General features: G+C 42.8%; 1 protein-coding gene across 6 annotated transcripts in view; it reads right to left on the reverse strand.

Annotated features, from left to right (window-relative positions):
• Positions 1-18,087, reverse strand: part of STXBP5L (syntaxin binding protein 5L) — a 456,584-nt gene that overhangs the window by 256,426 nt on the left and 182,071 nt on the right. For 4 of the 6 annotated variants that reach the window (XM_075905178.1, XM_075905171.1, XM_075905165.1 and 1 more), the window contains exon 4: positions 221-302. The exons of 1 other annotated variant lie outside the window; for it this stretch is intronic. In XM_075905178.1, coding sequence (XP_075761293.1) covers positions 221-302 — 82 coding nt within the window. Of the gene's footprint in view, positions 1-220; positions 336-18,087 lie in introns of all 6 variants that reach the window. One more of the 6 variants, XM_075905187.1, reaches the window with a different exon arrangement.

Raw genomic sequence — 18,087 nt, forward strand, 5'->3', positions numbered from 1 at the left:
ATATTTATCTGAGTAATACTTTATACTACACATAGCGCTATTTATTTATACAGAAAATTATACTTCTGAGTGCAAGTATGAACAGCAGAATCAGGTCCACAAGGCAAACAAAGGGGTCAGCAAGAAACTGTCTGGAAGTTACTCTGCAAAATTTTACTGATTGCACCAGTCAACCAAGTTTAAGGAGAGAAGATTCTGCACATTGTACATATAGCCTTACCTCATTGATTAAGAACTGGAGCTGCAATACCGCGGCACCACTTTCATGTTGGCAGTAGCAATCAACACCAGGTCTGCCCAGTCTGTTGCAGTCAAAGTCAAGGATTCTGACATATCTGTTATCACCGAGATTAAACAGCAAAGAGGACATGAACAGAATGATCTTGCAATTATCCTTAGATCTAACAATCGCTCTTGCTTTTTCTACAGCAAAGCAGTCCACACTAACCTTCAGCTGTTCTAATCAAAGTATCTGCACTATCATCCTGATACACGTATAATTATGAGTGATTTGTTCTTGGTTATATTCCTCCCTATGAATGAAAGTGCATACATTATCATGAAGAGACACCCAGAACACATTTTAAATTCAAATTCATTTTATTTCATTTTCACAGTTTATGTTCATATTATATCTGTATATATATCAGCTGTTTTTTATTATATTGGTCACACAAAACTAATAATGTAGGAGCTGGGTCAATAACATGCTATGCACCATTTATACCGTTTTCCCCCTACAAAGTGCATATTATTTCAAGTGAATAATTAGCCCTTTCATAATGTTGTACCAGTAATTTTTACTCCATTTTCTGCATGTAACTTTCTTCATACATCTGTTCTTTGAAAGCTATTTTAGGCCATAAAGAATCTCTTAAGGATGGATAAAACCATGCTTTGCATCTCAACATGTGCATCTCATGAGAGTGCATGTGTCAATCTGGCCAGCCACAGCATCACCAACAACAACAACATGAGGAATAGCTTAGTTAGCCCACATGGGAGTATTGTCAGAGCCCTCAGGAAGCAGTCCTGACTGTAGCTATAAGACTAAACACTGCAGAAGAACACTACTCCTAGAAGCAAGTTTTGTCAGGACCACGTCCTTAAAATCTGATCTCAATCCCACTGAAATCAATGGAGAGTCTCCCACAGACTTCCATGGGAGTGGTGTTGGACCCCATGGGTCTTTCTATGCTGCAGTTAAGATACTCATGGCTGGCTTGTGTCAGCTGACTCTGGCTCCAGCCTCAGCACAAATGTCTACATTACAATTATATAACCCCACATCCCAAGCCAGCTGACACAGACCAGCCACGGGCATTTTATATATCTACAGTTAGCATGCACAAGAACTGCATAGTAACAGAAGTTAGAAGTAACAATACTATAAGTACAACCAGATTTAGCTAATGATAAAAATCGGCAAGATTGCTACAGATTTACTTTGTCATTTATATAAAAGTTACTCTCATGTATTTAGTTCCCACAATGTACTCCGCACGGAACAAGATACAAAGATAAAAATATATACAGGAGACAAAGTCTATGCTCCCTAAGATTTTTCAGTTGAAAAGATATCTACAGGAAAAAAAGGAAGGAATTACAAAGTATTTTTTTAATTATTCTTATGAACTCAACTTTTCCAAACAGAAGTTGAGCTGAATGATCTGAATAGAAATAAGGTGGCATTTTGATATACTAGGGTTCACTGGATACAAGATAGGATACAGAAGAGCATAGGGGCAGGCATGGTAAAAATAAACAAACGGGGCATCAGTAGTGGAGTTGTGGGAGATAAAGAGAGAGATATGGTCTAAGGTTCACATTGGAGCTTTTAGCAACTTGAAGGAAAATAAGACCTGTATACTTAACACAATGAACATGGGGAAGCCAGTGGCAGGTACCAAAGCCTGGGTGATATAGTTAAAGTGACAGGCAAGAAAGATAATGAGATTGCTTAAATTAAGTTCTTGGTCTCAGTAATAACCCAGGGCAGTGTTTCACAGTCTAATTACATACTGTGTAAAAAGATTTATCAGTGTTGAAGTTGTCATTCAGTTTCACTGAATGGCTCTTCCTTATGCTAGGAGATAAAAAAAAGCAGAAGCATTCAATTCACCTTCTCTATATGGATGTTAAATTTACATTAATTACCTAATCGAATAGTTGATGGGATTTCCATCGACTATTCAATTAGTCTATAAGGTCACCTCTGCTTCTGAAGCATGGGGCTTCCTTTTGAAATGTATGAGAGCCCCTCTGGGGCTCTTGTACATTTCAAAAGGAAGTCCTGTAGGAAGCATGGGACCAGCGGGGGACCTCTCTGGCCTCGTGCTCCCTGCGGTGCATCAACCTTTAAAACGTACAAGAGCCCTGGTGGGGCTCTTGTACATTTCAAAAGCAGAATTGCAGCAGAAGCAGCACAAGCCGAGACTGCTTCAGTCCTCACTCATGTTGTTTCCACTGTGCCTCTACCTCCCCTGTTTCCTGCAGAGATGGTGCTGGGAGGAACCAGATTTTATGCTGGCTCCCCCCAGCACCGGCTCTTGCTCCCCGAGGCAGCAAGGGTGGAGGGAAGCGACTAGTCGTATCACTAGTCGACTATTCAATAAGCTTCTGATTATAGGATAGTTGACTAGTCTCTTACATCCCTACTTCTCAATACCATTCACTTTTATCGTGTTTCCTCTTAAGTCTCCTTCTAAAAGATAAGGAAAAGCCCTATTCCAAGAAAGAAAGCAACAGAGAATGAGCATAGGGGAGGTTTTGACTGATTGGGAATTACTACTAGTGAATAGCTTTGCTTCAATTTGAACATTACATCTTAATATAAATAAACGACACTATCTAATGCTTTTCTCTTACATGAGAAATTAGGCTAATCTCCTTAACCAGCTACCACCACCATTTACTATCAGTAGGTGAAATCAGTTTTCTGGCAGAAAAACCTAATGAAGCAGATAATGACATTCAGCATATTCCAAATAAAAATATTACAAGAAAATTCTGTTTACACACATATCACTTTTCACTCTGAAGCGAATGTTTATATGACTAAGGCTCTAAGTTATACCTGTCCGGCCAATCATACTGAAGCAGGGATTCACACCAAGACAATAGGCGCTATCACAGCTTTTGGAATATCACTGAGTGGCAGCAGCTTTCAAGTATGTGAGTGGCTGTGCTGAGGGCCTGTAAACATGTCATTCACCACAGATGCTTCTCACTGGGGCTAGATCTGGAAAGAAGCTCTCACTCCATGTGGTGGCCTCATGTCTTGTGGTCTCCCCCTCCCCCTACAGGTTTCAGGGGACTCTCTCTTAGTGACTGAGCCATCTAGCCAGGAGACTAAATAATGGCTACCTTACAGATTAATAAATTCTACCCAGACAAGCTGTATGGACTCTCTCTCAGTCTTCTATTCCAAGTCTTCAGGTCTGGTGCCACTTTCCCAGAGGCTAGTAGCTTAAATGTTGCCCACTACTCTGAGCTCTAGCTCAGGGACCCTACGACTAGCAATCTAAGTCTGTTCAGTCTCAGATCTTGGTGCTGTTTCCCTGGGGTCATTGCTACTCCACCTATCTATAGCCTTACCTATCTCTTGTTTACTACCTTAAATTCCTTTGCTCTCCATGGCTACTTCATCACTCTCACCCTCTCGCTGGACTCCCCAGTCAAAGACAGGACCCTGCTTACTCTCCCTTTGTACTGCTACTTATCTCTAGCCAATTTCCTTTCCCTCTAGAGACAGACTGCAGACATCCTGCTTATGCTCACGTCTTGATTTCTAAATTTAGCCCAGTTCCTCCCGCAGCTGGACTTCACCTGTCATTAGGCCCTATTAACGCTTGGTTCCCCTCCAGGTGGTGTATGTAAGATTAACTGGGTCCTTCTAGCCCATACTAACCCACTCAGGTCTTCTGTGGGGTAGATACCCAATCACAGGGTCTGACAAAAATTGCTGAGAGATTAGCACATCATCTTCTTAGGCTGTCTACCTCCTTGACCCGTCATACCCATTTTCTCTAATAGTGATTCACTTCCCCATTATTCTACTTCAAGAAATACTGCAGAATTCATCACTACTGTGATGTTTGTTAGCATACTCTCTTATACTACGGCCCTCTGCCAGAATCTATATTGTCAGATGCTGGTACAAGCCTTGAGCTGGATTTATTTTCGCCTTTATTTTTTCTGTCTTTTAAAACAAAACAACAAATAGTCCTGTCAGCAAAAACTGCAGAATATCTTTTAAAGATGTTAAAACAAAAGAAAAAGATCATAGAATCATAGAATAATAGGACTGGAAGGGACCTCGAGAGGTCATCGAGTCCAGGCCCCCGCTCTCAAGGCAGGACCAAGCTCCGTTTACACCATCCCTGACAGATGTCTATCTAACCTGTTCTTAAATATCTCCAGAGAGGGAGATTCCACCACCTCCCTTGGCAATTTATTCCAATATTTGACCTCCCTGACAGTTAGGAATTTTTTCCTAATGTCCAATCTAAACCTCCCCTGCTGCACTTTAAGCCCATTACTCCTTGTCCTGTCCTCAGAAACCAAGAGGAACAAATGTTCTCCTTCCTCCTTGTGACACCCTTTTAGATATTTGAAAACCGCTATCATGTCCCCCCTTAATCTTCTTTTTTCCAAACTAAACAAGCCCAGTTCATGAAGTGTGGCTTCATAGGTCATGTTCTCTAAACCTTTAGTTATTCTTGTCGCTCTTCTCTGTACCCTTTCCAATTTCTCCACATCTTTCTTGAAATGTGGCGCCCAGAACTGGACACAGTACTCCAGCTGAGGCCTAACTAGTGCAGAGTAGAGCGGCAGAATGACTTCACGAGTTTTGCTTACAACACACCTGTTGATACAACCTAGAATCATATTTGCTTTTTTTGCAACAGCATCACAATGTTGACTCATTCAACTTGTGGTCCACTATGACCCCTAGATCCCTTTCCGCCATGCTCTTTCCTAGACAGTCGCTTCCCATCTTGTATGTATGGAACTGATTGTTCCTTCCTAAGTGGAGCACTTTGCATTTCTCTTTATTAAACCTCATCCTGTTTACCTCTGACCATTTCTCTAACTTGCTAAGGTCATTTTGAATTATGTCCCTATCCTCCAAAGAAGTTGCAACCCCACCCAGTTTGGTATCATCTGCAAACTTAATAAGCGTACTCTCTATCCCATATCTACATCATTGATGAAGATATTGAACAGTACGGGTCCCAAAACAGACCCTTGAGGAACTCCACTTGTTATCCCTTTCCAGCAGGATTTAGAACCGTTAACAACAACTCTCTGACTACGGTTATCCAGCCAATTATGCTGAATACTTTAAAGTCTGAATTTCTGATTCCCAGGATAAGCCCCATTTGCCATCTTCTGATTCCTACCAATACAAGGGATTTCCTAGAAGTCATGCATAGGAAAACTGTCAGATTACATTAATCTATAGCCATCTCAGAAGGGAAAAAAGGAAAACTCAATTTGGATACCTTCAGCAATTATATGTAAATGAGAGAGGAACAAGTAGAAACTGATTTACACATGCTGAACAGCAAACAAATGACAGCAGTAATATTTCATCAAAAAACATGCTTTTTGATTGTTAAAAAAAACAGTTAATGCCTTATCAAGGATCTGTAGGTTGTGAAAGAGGATATAGTGTTCTGTGTTCAGAACATGAGATACAAGTTCAGAGAACTCTGCAACATGTTATATATGTGGCAAGAGATATCAAATTTGGCATCCAGCAGAGAATGTTGCATGCACTGCTTTGCTTTTAAGTTACATTCTGTTGTCTCTATAGGTATACACAGAGAAGAATCAGCAAAGTTCTTTCCCCATTTTGGTCAGAAGAACAGTATTGCAATAGCAGCCTGCTGTAGGAAGATTAAAGAGGTAAAGAATGGGACTTTAAAGATGGCCCAGACTCCAGAGTAAAAAGGCAGGAGCACTTTCTCTCTTCTTCCAGGGTTCTTGGATGCTTGCTGTTCCCAAGTTGGCCACTCGGGATGTGAGACACATCTCTCCACAAACTAAGCATCCTTTCTGCAGCCATAACAAAGAAATCAAATTGAACTTCCATGCGGTGGTTTCACTTGACTACACATTACCCTACTAATAAGGAACTATTTGTGTTTGGATTTCTTATTGAAGAAGATTCTGAGAGGAGCCATAAGAATGATTAAAGGATTAGAAAACATGCAATATAGTAACAGATTCAAGTAGCTCAATCTATTTAGTTTAACATCGAGAAGGTTAAGGAGTGACTTCATCACACTCTATAAGTACTTGCATGAAGAATAAATATTTAATAATTGGCTTCTCAGCCCAGCAGAGAAAGGTATAACACGATCTAATAATTGGAACTTGAGATCTGAAAATAAGGTGAAAAATTTTAATAGTAATAGTAATAAAGTATTGCAACCACTTACGTACAGTCATCACGGTGGATTCTCCATCATTGACTATTTTAAAATCAAGATTGGATGTTTTTTCAAAAGGTCTGCTACTTAAGAATTATTTTATGAAACTTCTATGGCTTGTGTACACTAGAGGTCAGACTATATTATCACAACAGTCCTTTCTGGCCTTGGAATCTATGTCAACCTCCTGGAAGTAAATCAAGTGCCTCTGGTCAAGTTTTGCTTCTACAACTGTTTTTCTTTTACCTATAATGACTACTGAGAAGATATTATTTCAATGTCAGACATATACTCTGAGTGCATTTTTGATTTCAGATGCCAGATCAGATGTAACAGATGCTTGTGGGATGGTGTTACCGTATTATATAATTCAGTGCAAAAGTAACACTAATCTAAAATGTTGCTTGGGTTTAGTGCCTCATTTTGTTGTAGTAGAGCTATTCCACTGATTTCAACCAAAGTGAAAAAGTCTTAATACAAACTAAATTTTAAACATTTATTAAACCAAAACAAAATCTCAATAAATAAATAAAATGTTCAAATGGCTCAGACAAAAAAAATAGTCATGTCTCTGTCACAGTTAAAGTTTATCTAGACAAAAGACAACATCGGAAAATTAACACAAAGCTCAGGGTTTCAAACCTACACCTATAGCACTAGAGTTGAGCTCAGCTGTTTCCCAGCCACTCCTTTGTTCCTGGAGAGACCTGTAAACCTTAGATCGGGGGTGGGGAACCTATTTTGGGTCAAGGGCCGCTGACCCACAGAAAAATCAGTCGGGGGCCACATACAAGTGAGAAGCAAAGAAAAAACAAAACACAAAAACTGACTGGGAAGGAGGAAGACACTTCCCACATTGCTCTTGCACACTAAAGCTTGGGGGGGGGCCCAGGCTAGTAGATTTTGTGTGCTGCAGCACAGTGGGGAAAGATTGGAGAGGGGTGGAAGCCAGATCCAAGAACAATGGGACCTGTGAAGTTAGCTCATTGAAAAAAGACTAGACATATGGATGCCTTGAGAGTCAGCAGCAAGTGCCTGCTTTTGGAAGCACCTCTTTGAAGGAGAATGTGACAGCCCAAAAGAAAGTGCCACAGATGTCTAACTGCATATGCATATGATGACTCTCACAAATTATGCATATGCATGTGATGACTAACTGGTGGAGATCTGCAGGAGAGTGAAGACACTATAAATCTAAGGCATCTTGCAGAGGGACTGCTTGGTCCCGGGTTTCGCTGAGTCCAGCAGCCCCTGTTCATGGCAGTCAGGGCTGGCAGCATGCAGGGGTTGCTTACACAGCAGCCCCTGACTGTGGCCAGCTCTAGTCACCACAAACAGGGGTTGCTTGGCAGCAACAGCCCCTGTCTGCAGTGGGGACCGGCTCCTTGCTGGGACCCATGCGGACAGGGGCTACTTTGCAGCAGCGTCCCTGCTGCCTCTCAAGAGGCAGCTGGGGAAACTGGCTTTTAGCACCAGCTCCTGTCCCCCTTTTGCTGCATCTCAGAGGCAGCAAAGGGGGGGAAAGAACACAGGGTGAGCAGAGACTGTTTTAAGTTCCTGCTCACCCCATGCTCCCTACAGCATTTCTGCTTTTGAAATGTACAAGAGTCCTGGAGGGACTCCAGTGCTGGAGGTAACCAGCTTTACCGGTTTCAGCTCCCCCTTCTTGCTGCCTCTCTCTGATATAGGCAGCAAGAGGGGGGAAACAGCCAGTCAAGTTGACTAGACGATAAGCAAATGCTTATCGGAGAGTCAACCAGTTGCTTACATCCCTAATGTGGATATGCCTGTCTGCACTACAATCACACTTTAATTTGCAATGTAGGCATACCTCAGTACAACTTTTTGTCTGTTTTGTAAATGTCCATGTGTTTTCATTAGAAAAAAGAATGGTGGAAGGAGTGCTCCTTGCATTTGGAGTAGAATGTGATAAAATCTATTGACCTTATTTTTTTGGTGATTGCTTCCATAGTCTACAACATGCCCTTGTGCAAGTTCTCTCTCTTTCACAAACAAGCTCTATCCTTGTGGAAGAAAGTTCTGTCACGCCTGAGGGACAGAATTATCCACCTGTCTTCAGCTCAGAGTTTCAGACAATCTTTTGGATACGCTGAGCTCAGGTTACTGAGGGTATGTCTACATAGAAAAAAGAAATGCCCAACAACAATTCTCAGAGCTAGTGGGGAAGGGGGAGGTGAGATAGGAGGCTTTGTATGTCTAAACCACCCAAGGCAGATGGCTAGCCAGCCTCTTTTGATAATCTCCAATCAAGTAGCTTCCACATCTTCCCGTGCCAGTTTATTCTACAGTCCTCCTGTTCTTTGTTAGATTTTTTGTTTCTTGACATCTAGTCTAATCGGTTTTGTTATAATTTGAACCCACTGCTTCTTGTCCTGCCTCTGGGCAAAAGAAAACCTTTTTTCGCCATCTTTTTTATGGAAGTCTTGCAAGCATTTGAAGATTGCTCTGACGTATGTGACAGGAAATAAGTTGGAGCTGGCTCGAGAAACCTGGCCTGACTGACAAAGGGGAAACAACTGCTGGATCTTGTCTGCGAGAGTATCAACTGGCTCCCTGCCTGCCCCACCCTGCTCAGCACTCAGAAAAACAGCTGAAGAGTCATGTGGTTCTGTGAACACTGAGAGCCCAGGGGTGAGGGCAGAGGCCTCTCACCCTGTTCCAACTTCCAGTAACTCCCTTTGGTCAGTTTCCAGCCAAAAACCAACTGCCTGGCTCCTACACTCCTCCTCAGGCCACAACCCCCTCCCAGACATTGCACCCCAATCCACTACCCCTGATCACAGCCCAAATCCCTGCATGCCCACCCCAGGTTACAAACCTCTTCCAAACTCTGCACTCCAGGGGTGGGCAATGTTACCCTAGAAAAGGGGGCTGTATTATAGTTTAGTTCAGTGGGCTCCATTTTGAAAGAGACAGTTTCTTTTCTCTACATGATGGAGGTTTTTTCCCGCTAACCTGTTGATTTGCACACGGCACTATCTTGTGCACCCCTCTCAAGCAGGCTGTGCACCCGTTACTATCTGGTGCACTCAGCACCAAAAGAGGTGCACTCAGCACCAAAACCACTGCACACAGCCCCTAGGAAGCTGCCCTCAACCCCTAAGTTCATTAGCATATTTTTCCTGCCTCTGGGCCAATAAGAGCCCTGAGGTATCAGGGGCTTGGGTCCTTGGATTTTCCCCAGCCTTAGTTTTTGTTGTTGTGTTGTTGTTGCTCCTTGTATGGTTTGCCTGAAGCTTGGATACCATCTATGTAATCAGAGGCCTGGACTTTTGAACTGTGCTACCCTTGTGTGGTAAATACCCACAAGGTTTTCCTGTCTGCACTGGTCACTGGAACTGGGACTCTCTTTCCTGTCATCTTCATTGGATTACTCACCTACTGGAGCAGACGGTGTTGTCGAAGGACAGATCAGACTGTGTCCAGAGGGAATTCCTTTCCAGATCGAGGATCCATATCGGGGTCGTCTCTTCACAGAGGACTCACTACCGTGGGATCTCCCTGCTTGTCCTCCCCAGAGGCTTACAAATAGCCCGAGGGTTGCAGGTCGCAGGCATCGATCACCTCAGGCTTTGTATATACCTTATGTATTTAGGGAACTGTCCTATCTCCTTTCTTCGGGTTAGGGAGGGTTGGTTTGTTGAAAATTACTGTTAACTGTATATCTGTTCCATTATTTACTCAAAAATACATGGTTTGGCCCTAAATTGTGTATGCCTGATTTGTGGCTAAAGATCCACCGGTGATTAGATACGGCTCTCAGGACGGATCTCTCTTCTGTGTAGGGACTCCCTCTCCCCTTTTATATCCACTCCGTCGGCCATTTTGATTTAATTGTTTGTCCACGTCCCTAGGGCAACAGCAAGGCAGCCTCCATGGGTCGGCTCCAGACCACCAAGCCCTCTGATCTGGCCCATGGCTGCTCTGACACTCCCCTACCCCCAGGCCAATCGAGACTTGGGGACAGGGTTGCATGAGATCTCCTCCCCCCGCCAGAACCACACAGCACCAGAGGGAACTGCCAGCTGTTCACAACAGCTGGCAGTTCACTCTAGGCCCCCCCAGCCCCTGGCAGGGTGGGGATGGGGGACAGACTTCATGCGCGCCTCTGTCCCCAGGCCAATCAGGGTTTGTGGGCAGGGGAACATATGAAGTCTCCTGGCCTGTCCTTTCCATCCAAGGCCCTGCCCCTTCTGTGGCGGCCCATGACCACTTCTAAAATTCATGAAGTGGCCCCCCTTCAAAAATTATTGCCCACCCCTGGGCTAAGGTGTCCTCACCGTTGAACCCTGACAAGCTGAATGTGGAGAGAAGGTAACAGGATGGCACACTGTAAATAAACCACACCAGTGATTGTTGAACCTAAAGATCTCTTAGTAGAAAGGGTGCCATGCTGCACTGCCCCCTTAATCTCTTTTCCAAACTAAGCATACCCAGTTCCTTCAGCCTTTACTCTAACGGTTGCTTTTCATCTCTTTGATAATCTTTTATCTTGGCCTCTGTATCCTCTCCAGTTTCTCTGCATCCTATCTAAATACTGGTGACCAAAATTGGACAGAGTGCTCCACATGAGGCCTAACCAGCACCAAGTACAGCAGTACTATCATCTTCCGTTATGCCTCTGTTACTGAAACTCAAAATTGCATTTGTTTATTTTGTTCAAGTGTTGCATTGCTGATTCATGTTGAAGTTGTGGTCCACCGCAACTCCCAGATCCTTCTCAACAGTGCTGCTGCCAAGCCAGTTACCTCCCATTTTGTATTTGTGCATTTGGTTTTTCTTCCCAAAACATAAGGTGCTACGTTTGTTGAATTTCTTTTTATTGCCCAGTTCTCCAAGTTACCAAAACCCCTCAGAATTTTACTGTTTCCAAAGAGTTTGCAATCCCTACTATCTTTGTGGCATCCTCAAACTTGATCAGTATGCTTTCTATTCCTACATCCAGGTCATTAATAAAGATGTTAAATACCACAAAACCCAGAACAGTTCCCTGTGGAATTCCACTTGAGATCTCCTTCCAATTTGATATAATTCCATTAAGACTCTCTCTTTGACCAATTATGTAGCCACTAAATGGTAGTTCTACCTAGCTTTGTATATCTTGGATACTTATACTTTTTCTTCCTTCTTCTTCTCAATTTTGTGTGGTCTCGACTGATTTTTTCTTTGGGTTAGCAGCCTCCAACCCAAAAAAGGTGATGGGTGGCCACACATCACAGCAGTATCTCTTCATCTTCAATGTAACTACTTGAGTTACAGTAGTATTACTGACCAAATTTTATGGATGGGAACTGTGAGTTGCTCAAGATTATATAGGACATGTGGAGCAGAGTAGGGACAAAGTACTGCTGCCCAAACCTCCAGACCATCCACTCCAAAACGACTGGGGTCATTTTAAACCATTACAATTACCTGTTTGTGGAGATATCATTCTATGGACTCCACTTCCAATCCTTTCTTTCATTGTAGAAATTAGCTACTGTACTTGCTAAGGAGTGTGTTTATTTGAAATTAATATAGTGCACTGTGTGTTATACAGTGATAGAAATGTAGCCGTGTTAGTCTGGGGTAGTTGAAGCAAAATGCAGGACAATGTAGCACTTTAAAGACTAACAAGATGGTTTATTAGATGATGAGCTTTCGTGGGCCGAAGTGGGTCTGGCCCACGAAAGCTCATCATCTAATAAACCATCTTGTTAGTCTTTAAAGTGCTACATTGTCCTGCATTTTGTGTGTTATACTGAATTATACTGTACTATGATATACTGATGATGGCAAATGGTACAGTAATCCATTAATGCACAAGACTTTGACATGATACAATGTGAAATGCCCAAAAGGGCATAGGTAGTAGAGGTCTGGACAATACACAATATGTAAGGTATTAACAGAGTGTCCTTATCTGGTTCCAACAAAAAAGGACAAGAAATATGGCAAGTAAGCCAATGACACAGTATGCTGTATTAAGGGAGGTGTCTGAATCAAAGGGGGTACAAACAGACAATATGCATTTTAATTCAGCTAAATGTAAATATACAAATTTAAGAACAAAGAATGCACACATACTTACATGACAGGAGCCACTATCCTGGGAAACAGTGACTAAAATAGATTTAAGGGATGAAGTTGGATAACCATCCAAATAGGATCCCAGCGTGATGCTGTGGCCAAACAGGATAATGCAATCCTTGCATACATATATAGGGGAATCTCAATTAGGAGTAGAGAGGATATTTTATTTGTATTTGGCACTGACGAGACCTTTGCTAGAACACTATGTCCAGTTCTGGCATCCACTATTCAAGAACAAAGTTGATAAATTAGCGAAAGTTCAAAATACTACCACAGTAAAAATTGAAGGATTAGAAAATCTGCAGTATGCTGACAAAGTTCAAGGAGTATCTTAACTAAAACCAAGTTAAGAGATGATTACAGTCTATGAGTACCTACACGGGGAATAACTAGTTGATAATGGGCTCTTCAGTCTAACAGAGAAAGGTATAGCATACTCCAGTGACTAGAACTTGAAGCTAATACAAAATTCATGATAGAAATTAGGGATGTTAGTTATTAGTTAATTGAATAGTCAAGTAACTACTTGAAATCTTTGGGGTTACTCGACTATTCAACAGTCCCTGAGGACAGGGACAGCAGCCAGTGCAACCTTGCCCCATTTTGGGGAGCCCCCTGCCACCCTGCTTTGCTGCCTTTGTGTCAGAGGCAAAAGTGTGGGGTGCAGGTGGGAGCTGGTCCGCAAGGGGAGCCAGTTTAAATCCCATCTCTCCTTGCAGAGCAGCTGCCTGCCGCCCCTGTTCACAAGGGGGCCAAGCTCCCAATGGACAGAGGTTGCTGACGGGGAGGAAGGCTGCTGTGAAGCAGCCTCTGTCTGTGGCAACTGAGGCTGATCATGGACAAAGGCTGATCCATCTCCCACAGAGCAGCCTCTGTCTGTGGCAACCCTAGTAGATGACAAGCTAGCCTCAGTTATAGTGAGAAGGGCTTTAAACTAGATTCAACAGGGGCAGGTGACCAAAGTCCCCAGGTAAGTGAAAAACATGGAGACCTGGGAGATGGGTCAGAAATGGGAGGGAGCATGGGCTATAATAGCAGAGATAAAGGAGGGGCAAGGCAGAACTGTGGGCAGAGGGAGAATCAAATGAATATCTTAGATGCCTGTATACAAACGCAAGGAGTACGAGGAATCATAGAACACAAGAACTGGAAGGGACCTTGAGAGGTCATTGAGACCAGTCCCCTGCCCTCACGGCAGGACCAAGCACTGTCTAGTTCTAAATAAGCAGGAAGAATCTGAAGTGCTAGTATACAAACACAACTATGACATAGCTGATATCACAGAGATTTGGTAGGAAAATACACACAATTAGAATATTGGTATAGAAGTGTACAGCTTGCTCAGGAAGGACAGGCAGGGAAAAAAGGGAAGAGGAGTTGCCTTATATATTAAAAATGTATACATTTGGACTGAGATGGAGATGGACATAGACATAGGAGACAGACATGTTGAGAGTCTCTGGGTTACATTAAAAGGAGTAAAAACAAGGGTGATGTCATGCTAGGGATCTACTACAGACCACCTACCCAGGCAGAAGAGGTGGATGAGGCTTTTTTTAAACAACTAACAAAATCATACAAAGCACAGGATTTGGTGGTGACGGGGGACTTGAACTATCCAGACATCTGTTGGGAAACTAACACAGCAGGGCACAGATCATCCAGTAAGTTTTTGGACTGCATTGGAGACATTTTTTTATTTCAGAAGGCTGAGAAAGCTACTGAATACATAGATGGTAAAATTCCAAAAAGTGAATGAGAAAATGTGAGAGGGTTACACACCCCACAAAAGTCTCTGGGGAAAGGTCACTGAGCTACAACTCAAGAATGATAGATGTAGTTCATAAACGTACCTTAGAGTAAGACATCTATCATTCACTCATTTGATGGATGAGATAAAGACTATAAATGTTCATTTCCAGTGGGTACAGAATCCAGTTCTATTATCAGACGGCACATCTATTTTAGTGTACTGCCTTTCAGAAGATGTGCACCACATTCATGCTTGACTATGCTATCTCTTTAAATCAGAGGTGGCCTACTGGATGGCTCCAGCCCACCAAACATTCAGATCCAGTCCGTCATGATACTGTGCACCAATATCCTGCAGCCCAATGGGACCCTCAGGCAGATTTTATGCATGCCACGGTCACACAAGCTGCTTATATCATCAAGCTGCTGGGGCCAATATGTTTCAGAGTGGCACCTGTTTTGCAAGAGATCAGAATCATAGAATCATAGGGTTGGAAGAGTCCTCAGGAGGTCATTGAGTTCAACCCCCTCCCCAAAGCAGGACCAATTCCAACTAAATCATTCCAGCCACAGCTTTGTCAAGCCAGGATTTAAAAACCTCCAGTGATAAAGATTTTCCACTTCCCTAGTTAACCCATTCCACAGTGCTTCACTGCCTTCCTAGTGAAATAGTTTTTCCTAATAGCCAACCTAGACCTCCCCCACTTCAACTTGAGTCCATTGCTCCTCCTTCTATTACCTGTCACTACTGAGAACAGCCTCACTCCATCCTCAGGTAGTTAAAGGCTGCAATCAAATCCCTGCTCACTCATCTCTTCTGCAGACCAAATCCAAATCCTTCAGCCTCTCCTCATAAATCATGTGTTCCAGCCTAGTCAATTTTGTTGCCCTCCACTGGACTTTCTCCAATGCCTCCTTTCTGCAATGGGGGGGAGAGGGGGGAGAGGAGAACTGGATGCAATACTCCAGATGTAGCCTCACCAGTGGCGAATAAAGGGAAACAATCACTTCTCTAGATCTGCTAGCAATGCTCCTACTAATGCACTCCAATATGCCTCCACACTGTTGACTCATATCCAGCTTCTCATCCACTGTAATGCCCAGGTCTTTTTCTGCCAAACTGCTGTTAGCCACTCAGTCCCCAGCCTGTAGCAGTTCTTGGGATTCTTCTGTCCCAAGTGCAGGACTCTGCTCTTGTCCTTCTTAAACCTCATCAGATTTATTTCAGCCCAATCCTCCAATTTGTCTAGGTCACTCTGGACCCTGTCCCTACCCTCCAACATATCTATCGCTCCCCTCTACCTTAGTGTCATGAGAACTTGCTTAGGGTGCAATCCATCCCCTCACCCAGGTCATTAATAAAGATGTTGAACAAAACTGGCCCTAGAACCGACCCTTGGGGCACCCCGCTTGAAATATTGAGCCACTGATCATTACCCGTAGAGCCTGACAATCCAGCCAGCCCTCTATTCACCTTACAGTCCATTTATCCAATCCATACTTCCTTAATTTGCTGGCAAGAATACTGTGGGAGACCGTATCAAAAGCTTTGCTAACATCAAGGAATATCACATTCTCTGACTTCCCCATATCCACAGAGACAGTTACCTCATCATAGAAGGCAATCAGGTTAGTTAGGCATGACTTACCCTTGGTGAATCCACGTTGACTATTCCTGCTTACTTTCCTCTCTTCCAATTGCTTCAAAATGGATTCCTTGAGGATCCCCTCCAAGATTTTTCCAGGAAATGAAGTGAGGCTGACCATCTGTAGCACCCTAGATTGTCCTTTTTTAAAGATGAACACTACATTTGCCTTTTTCCAATCATCTGGGACTTTCCCCAATGACCATGCATTTTCAAAGATAATAGCAAAGTCTCTGCAGTCACATCAGCCAACTCCCTCAGCACTCTCAGATGCATTAGATTAGACTAGGTGACCACAGTGATGCCTTCTGGCCTTAAAAATCTATGAACATTTGCTCTGGGCTAAGTGGATATCTTTATGAGAAGAAGTAGCCATCGCCTTTAACAAGATCTTGCGTTTTCCAAAATTCCTCCAAGGTGCTCCTGGCTATTTTTGGCCAATTCTCAGGATTAGAACAGTTGACTGTAATGTTAGCTTCCCATAACTGCAGTTCTTCTTTAGGCATGAACTTTAAAGCTCCACTATCTGTGTTTAAAACATGAATGTCAAATACTTGTAATGCAATGTGTGAAAAACCAGTTTCTTCCGGAACAAGTTAGTGCACTACTGATTGCAGGCTATTCAGGTCAGCCAAGGGAAGGGGGCGGGGGGACGAAAGGGGAGGGGGAGAATTTTATATATATATGGAGATATACCTATCTCATAGAACTCAAAGGGACCTTGCAAGGTCATCAAGTCCAGTCCCCTGCCCTCACAGCAGGACCAAGTACCATCCAAGTACCATCCCTAAATTGCCCCCTCAAGGATTGAACCGGCCAATGCTCAAACCGCCAAGCTATCCCTCCCCTGACGGGGGGGGGGGGGGGGACTTGCCCCAGGACCCCTTTAATTCACCAACGGAACCTGCTGCAGTCTGGGTGGCACCAAGGGGTAGCTGTCCAAAGCCCTGTCCCTTCCATCCAAGACACCATTTTTTCTAGAGGTGCAGAACCACCCCCGAACACACATCTTGCCCCAAGGTTCACAGTAGATGTCAGCCCTGCTGGGGCTATCCCTATGCTAAATCACAATGTTCAAACCTCAATCATTTCAGCAGTCCTGTTCAGAAAGCTGCAAAATTTGTTTTTAAAGGGAAAAGTATTTTTCTTCTTCTTAATTTTACGCTAAAATATTAATTGTCTTTACTATTTTTTTCTTTTATTTAGAATAGCAGTTTAGAATAGAGACCAAGTATATAACATATTATAAAACACGAGCATCGAAAAAGAAGGGTTGATGATTGCTATATTTAAGTTGAAAACACTTGGTGTAAATAATCTGTGCTCTATCAGAAAGCTAAATTCATGACAAACTGAAGCCAGAAAAATCCAGAAATAATATGTTTAAAAAAAAAATCTCAGACTCAGCTGTATAAAGATTTCAAATCCCTGGAGGTATTCTAAAACGAGGGTAGCTACTGATATAGTTAATCAATTATGAAGACATACTGACTATCCAATAATCAATTGTGAAGCAGGTATAGCATTCTGATTCTTATCTTTATGCAAAAGCTGAACTTCTTAAATCAATTTACCCTTAGAAGTCAATGAACTGTAAATCTTCTGATTATGCTGGAATAAGCACAAAGAGGTTCTCTCTAAATTGAGCCCTAAAGCAATGAAGCAAAGTGAATTGTCTGGATATGTCCAAAGAGGATTCACTCAGAGCTGTCTTGATTTGCTAATGTGTCAAAAAAATCTCAATGAGCAGCATCAAAGCACAGAGAGAACTTAAATTCTTAGTGATCTAAATGGACACAGAAAGGTCTTTGTTTATATCAATATACAAGGATGCACTAAGCAAGGGAAACTCAGTGAAGGGAAACTCAGTGCACCAAATTCTTCCAGTGTAAGTTACAGAAAGGTTCCCTTAGTCACACTGATTCACTGAGAAAGATAATGCCTGAACTTGTTCTGCCCAGCCAGGTGAGTGCTACAAGAGATTAATTTGCTTATTCTTAGGATTAAAATATTATGTGCTGTACATTTCCATTGAATCAAGAAATATACATATGGTGACGATATTTTCTGAACCAAAATTGGGGACACATTCGTCACGACTCCTGACCTGTTTAGCCATGCCCACCTGCCACAATAAGTCTCACCATTGGAGGTCA

This window comes from Pelodiscus sinensis, chromosome 1 (genome assembly GCF_049634645.1).
Source record: "Pelodiscus sinensis isolate JC-2024 chromosome 1, ASM4963464v1, whole genome shotgun sequence".
NCBI classification, from domain to species: domain Eukaryota; kingdom Metazoa; phylum Chordata; order Testudines; family Trionychidae; genus Pelodiscus; species Pelodiscus sinensis.